This window comes from Orussus abietinus, unplaced genomic scaffold (assembly GCF_000612105.2).
Source record: "Orussus abietinus isolate OABI.00-Male unplaced genomic scaffold, Oabi_2.0 scaffold608, whole genome shotgun sequence".
NCBI classification, from domain to species: Eukaryota; Metazoa; Arthropoda; class Insecta; order Hymenoptera; family Orussidae; genus Orussus; species Orussus abietinus.
Genome location: NW_019394867.1, coordinates 38,033 through 44,435, shown reverse-complemented (window position 1 = coordinate 44,435; position 6,403 = coordinate 38,033). Strand labels below are relative to the sequence as shown.

General features: G+C 34.0%; 1 protein-coding gene across 1 annotated transcript; it reads left to right on the top strand.

The window, feature by feature from the left end:
* Nucleotides 1-1,640: 1,640 nt before the first annotated feature.
* On the top strand, nt 1,641-4,411 carry LOC111673856 (dual specificity mitogen-activated protein kinase kinase 1-like; the record flags this gene model as incomplete). The annotated part of the gene is given in 2 exon segments (XM_023433364.1): nt 1,641-1,807; nt 3,711-4,411. Coding segments are annotated over 2 exon segments (284 nt in total), but the record flags the coding sequence as incomplete, so codon positions are not given.
* Nucleotides 4,412-6,403: the final 1,992 nt, after the last annotated feature.

Genomic DNA, 6,403 nt, shown 5'->3' with positions numbered 1-6,403 from the left:
TAATTCATATTGATCTTCTTTGGAGGTATCCTCAGAACAATCTTCATTGATGTTGACAAATTTGTTCAATGTCTTATTATATCTCCTGGATTTACTCATGATTGCTAGAAAAGGGACCAAAAATGCATTATTCTCTCCGATGCCATAAATCGAAATGGAAGAACACGAAGAATTTTGTATCAGAGCTTTCATAAAAGCCTTCAACAGAAAAGACTCGGAACAAATAATTTCACAATATTGAACGTGCAAATTTACAACAGATATCTAACTAGAAAATTTACAAGTTTGAACATGAAAACTATCGAATCAGATTGTTTACAAAAAATTTCTATAGACAAGAAATAAGTTACATGTGGGTAAAACGACCAACTTTAAAAATATTTAATGAATCAATTTGACTCACATCCGTCAAAATAGGTATAGCACATATGGATTTTGGTAACTAAGGAGGGGGGAGAGAAAGGAATTAGCATTTCTATACATTTCATAATTTTATTAAAAACCAACATATGTTTTAAAAATAAATTATTTAAGTTTGCCCAGAAGGATACGGACGTTCGATGCTCGATAAATAGTATGTTAGCCAACGGATGGCGGCGCTGTAATCATCTCTTCATCTTTCTTAATCTTATGGCGATACATAACGATTGCCTTCTTTCTTTATCTTACACCCAATATTCGCCTTTCTGTATGCGTCTCTCTTCCTCCCGTACGTGAAATATCGTTGGCTAATACGTGCAATCTCTCTTTTACCCCCACTTCTGGTTTGTTAGCCAACTTTTAGAGCATCAACCGCTAATACAGGATCTGGGCTTCTATGGAACTTCTGAATTTTTGGACCAAACTCAGTAATGATAAAATATATTATATTTCGTTTGAAAAATACCTATAATCGTGTATTTGCAGCATATAATGTTTTAAGGTGAAGTGAAACTCCCTTCAAATCAGTCGATTCGAATACAACACTTTTTTTTAAGGGTATTTGACCAAACTGTTCGAAACTTTGACACATCACTCCTGATCATCTAAGAATTGTCCTGACATGTTCAAAATTTGGATTTTTGGAAAAAATTTTTTAACTCAGCCCAGACCAGAACCAAAATGGCGTCGACCTCTCATATTTCAATCAATATACAATTATCGAAGGCTCTGATATGAGAATCGAAAGGGTCAGGACAATTTTACGACAATTTAGAACACTCTGGTAATCGATAAACTCGCATTTGAACGGGATAAAGGCAAAAAAAGTGTTGTATGCGCTTCTATGCCAAAACGATGGGAATACGAGGTCTCGGAGTGAAAATTTAATTGATCTGGAAATCACAGATGGCGCAGGGGGTTCCTCTGAAGTCAATTAGGGCCCCAGAAAGCACGAATCCAGAGGATTTCTGGAGTTTTACTTCGATATCTTTATAATTATTATACGAAAACGACAGGTAGAGTATGCCATTTGGTACAATACCCAATATAATTCGATACAGCTGTCAATATAAAAACGAACGTCGGCAACGTAGGCATTTAGAAAAATCTTCTTTATCGACGTCGATCAAGTTCCTCGACGTGTTTCACTTCACCTTAAAAGACGTCGCAAATTTTCCTAATCTTCATTAAGAAAAAGACAATGTGTTTATTTATTTAAGATGCGGGTAGTCCCAGACCAATGGCGATCTTCGAACTGCTTGACTACATTGTGAATGAACCACCACCGAAACTACCCAGTGGAATTTTTAGTAATTCTTTTACAGACTTTGTTGATCGTTGTTTGAAGAAAAATCCTGCAGAAAGAGCTGACCTGAAAACCTTAATGGTAAGAACTATTTAATAGAATCTGTTGTCCAAAGATATTGTTACTTGAAAGTAATTGAGGAGAATGCTTATGTAATATCTTACATTATCCTCTACCTTCGTTGAAAAAATGGGTTAATAGAAGAGAAATTATGTATTAAAGTTTTGATTATTCGCTCCAATTCTCGGGAAAAATAGCCAAAAATTAAAGCAAAACCCAAGTTAGAAGTTCTATGCAATAAGACTCAATTTACTATTTCACTTTAAATCATTATTAATTACTTTTGAAGTCATTAATGGTAAATTAGATTTAAGGTCAATTTATACACGTCCGATTCGTATCCGTTTCGTCTCCGGAAACGGAACGGATACGAATCGGACGTGTGTAGATTGACCTTGAAATAGTTTATTTATTGTTGGTTTCGATATACCAAAGAATTTGACAATGTCATTTATTATACATGATTTAAATAGAACAATCAAGGTTCATTTAAATTAAATTAAAGTTATTATTACTATGCCGAAGAGGAATCATATCACCAGTTCACCTTCAATCTAACAGACGTGGTTGCTGGTGTTAAAAAAGAAACACATTTAACACTAGATTGCCGGATGTGGGGTATATACCTATTTTGCCTGAAATGAGTCAATTTGACTCAAACATCAAAATTGTGTTTTTAAAAAGAAATAAAATTTTATTTTAATGAAACTTTATTCAAAACAATTGTTACATATATATTCTGGAAGCGCTCTTTACAGTACCAAGTATAATATTTCTTTTGGGGTAGGAAGTTGGCCCTGAGACATCTTTGAATTTGGTATGACCAGGAAATCTACCAGTATTTTTACCATCTTTCAATGTTTCCCATAATGTCCCATCGGCAGCCCTTTGTGTTGAAATTTCTTCATTATCGGATCTATCTGCAGGGTCTAATTCACTTTCGGTTTCAAAATCAGGAATATATCGTACTCTTTTTTTAGGTATATAACGATCGCTATCACTAGCACTTGATTCACTTTCAGATAGAAAACAAGCTCTTCTTTTTCTAGGAGCTGTACGATGAAGATCTTCATCTTCACTGTTCGAAAATTCAATCCTATTAGCTTGATTCTCTATTTCATATAGTTCGGTATCCGATGCATCGGATTCGATATCTGATTGGTTTCCTCTTATTTGGGTCAGTTTTTTTCGCAATTCAAGATCTCTTACATTTTTTGTCATAATAGCAACCCTTATCTAGAACTAAAATATTTATCTACATTTACGTAAATACATCTTATAAATAAATTTTGATATTATCTTGGTACGCAAAAATTCTTGAAAAATAATTTATAAAATTTATTTCTTTTTTTTTTGTTTTACCAAAAATGCATTATTCTCTCCGATGCCATAAATCGAAATGGAAGAACACGAAGAATTTTGTATCAGAGCTTTCATAAAAGCCTTCAACAGAAAAGACTCGGAACAAATAATTTCACAATATTGAACGTGCAAATTTACAACAGATATCTAACTAGAAAATTTACAAGTTTGAACATGAAAACTATCGAATCAGATTGTTTACAAAAAATTTCTATAGACAAGAAATAAGTTACATGTGGGTAAAACGACCAACTTTAAAAATATTTAATGAATCAATTTGACTCACATCCGTCAAAATAGGTATAGCACATATGGATTTTGGTAACTAAGGAGGGGGGAGAGAAAGGAATTAGCATTTCTATACATTTCATAATTTTATTAAAAACCAACATATGTTTTAAAAATAAATTATTTAAGTTTTTCTATATATATATAGCAACAAAATCGTAAATGAGTCAAATTGACTCGTTCCGGCAATGTAGTGTTAACGAAATCGTCAAAATGCCTCTCATAATATTATTAGTGTTTGATTCCACGTGTAATGGTACTTGTTTTAATTTAGAATCACGAGTGGATTAAAAAGGCAGAGTCGGAGAATGTTGACATCGCTGGGTGGGTTTGTCGTACCATGGATTTACAACCGACCACACCGACTCGTCTGGCAAACGTGCAGTCCTGAATAAATGTCACTCTTACATACTTGACCACGTACATCCGCGTTCAGTACTCCTAAGTCACGATTGGTTTCTTTCCTTTGATTGATTTTTAAGAAACAGTGGCGCTTTTTCGTTCGCACGCGTTTTTTGACGAGGTCCATGTTAAATTCCAACTTTGAAGTCAGATAAATTAACGGTGCGGTTTCGTTATCCTTTAAAAAAGAATTTATTCACCAATTTTATTCTACTAGTTGAAGAATGGTAATCGCTAATTGTCAAATTATTTATTTTTATATTGTATAATTCTATTTTGTACGATGTAAGGTCGATTTTCCATTTTTCTAGTACATGGCACACGGAAATTATTCTTACGAAAGTTGTTCGGAATGATATTAGGAATAATTTTTATTAATGGCACGTTCCGCTACCTCGTCCCGTTAGAATGGAAAATTCATTTCACCTGTCGCAGTAGAAAATCCAGTTTATGTGCTTCTTTTGCTTAACGCTAGGTTTACGGGCGTTTTTTATGTACCTATTTCTACGAGCACCCGTCAAATTGACGGGTAAACGAAAATACGGAGTTTCTTTCAAAAATCGATTTATTCAAATTAAGTCTGAATTAAACAACACTAGGCTTTACGTTTAAATAAATTATTAATAAGTTAAAAGTCCTTTTTTAAAAATTATCACGGAAATTATTGGAATGTTCGTCCTGTCATCCTCAGAGTCAGTACTAGAAAGAACTCATCCTTTTCTTGCTAGGGCACACTTTCAAGAAGTTTTCCTCTTCACTGTCCGAAGCTCCTTCTGTCCCTCCACTTTCAATGCATTGCACTCAATGCACTCTCAATGCACATTCAATGCACTCTCAATGCACTCTCAATGCACTCTCATCTTCGCTTTGGCGTAATTCATATTGAGCTTCTTTGGAGATATCCTCGGAACAATCTTCATTGATATTGACAAATTTGTTCAATGTCTTATTATATCTCCTGGACTTATTCATAATTGCTAGAAAAGGGAGATTGGTAAAAATAAACAAATTATTAAAAAGTAAAAAGTCCTTTTTTGAAAATTATCACGGAAATGATTGGAATGCTCGTCCTCTCATCCTTGGAGTCAGAACTAGAAAGAACTCATCCTTTTCTTGCTAGGACACCCTTTCAAGAAGTTTTCCTCTTCACAATTCGAAGCTCCTTCTGTCCCTCCACTTTCAATGCATTGCACTCAATGCACTCTCAATGCACTCTCATCTTCGCTTTGGCGTAATTCATATTGAGCTTCTTTGGAGGTATCCGCAGAACAATCTTCATTGATGTTGAGAAATTTGTTCAATGTCTTATTATATCTCCTGGATTTACTCATGATTGCTAGAAAAGGGAGATTGGTAAAAATTAAAAAATGATTAAAAAGTAAGAAGTCCTTTTTTAAAAATTATCACGGAAATGATTGGAATGCTCGTCCTCTCATCCTCGGAGTAAGAACTAGAAAGAACTCATCCTTTTCTTGCTAGGACACCCTTTCAAGAAGTTTTCCTCTTCACTATCCGAAGCTCCTTCTGTCCCTCGACTTTCAATGCATTGCACTCAACGCACTCTCAATGCACATTCAATGCACTCATCTTCGCTTTGGCGTAATTCATATTGATCTTCTTTGGAGGTATCCTCAGAACAATCTTTATTGATGTTGACAAATTTGTTCAATGTCTTATTATATCTCCTGGATTTACTCATGATTGCTAGAAAAGGGAGATTGGTCAAAATTAAAAAATGATTAAAAAGTAAGAAGTCCTTTTTTAAAAATTATCACGGAAATGATTGGAATGCTCGTCCTCTCATCCTCGAAGTCAGCACTAGAAAGAACCCATCCTTTTCTTGCTAGGACACACTTTCAAGAAGTTTCCCTCTTCACTATTCGAAGCTCCTTCTGTCCCTCCACTTTCAATGCATTGCACTCAATGCACTCTCAATGTACTCTTATCTTCGCTTTGGCGTAATTCATATTGATTTTCTTTGAAGGTATCCGCAGAACAATCTTCATTGATGTTGAGAAATTTGTTCAATGTCTTATTATATCTCCTGGATTTACTCATGTTTGCTAGAAAAGGGAGATTGGTCAAAATAAAAAAACATACTGTGCCCAAATTCAATTACCCTATTGTAGATACAATAAGCGGAGACTGTCTACAATAACTGAAACTTTTGCACCCTGTCTTTGAAAAATTACCTTACACTCACTACAAAGAAGCAGATATATATGGATTGTTTATGAAATTAGCTAGTCCCTCAATTTGACGAGTTTCGTAGAGATACATATACAGATTATTTACAACATACAGATTTTAATAATTAGAAGGCTTAGGAAAAAATAATTGTGTGTAAAAATTCTTTGGATGAAATGATTAATTTACGATAGAAAAATGGTTAAAATCAATGCTATGGTTTTTTCGGTATTTCTTTTTGAAGTTTGAATTCCGTCAAATTGACGGATCCCGTAAACCTAGTGTTAATAATTAGAAGGCTTAGGAAAAAATAATTGTGTGTAAAAATTCTTTGGATGAAATGATTAATTTACGATAGAAAAATGGTTAAAATCAATG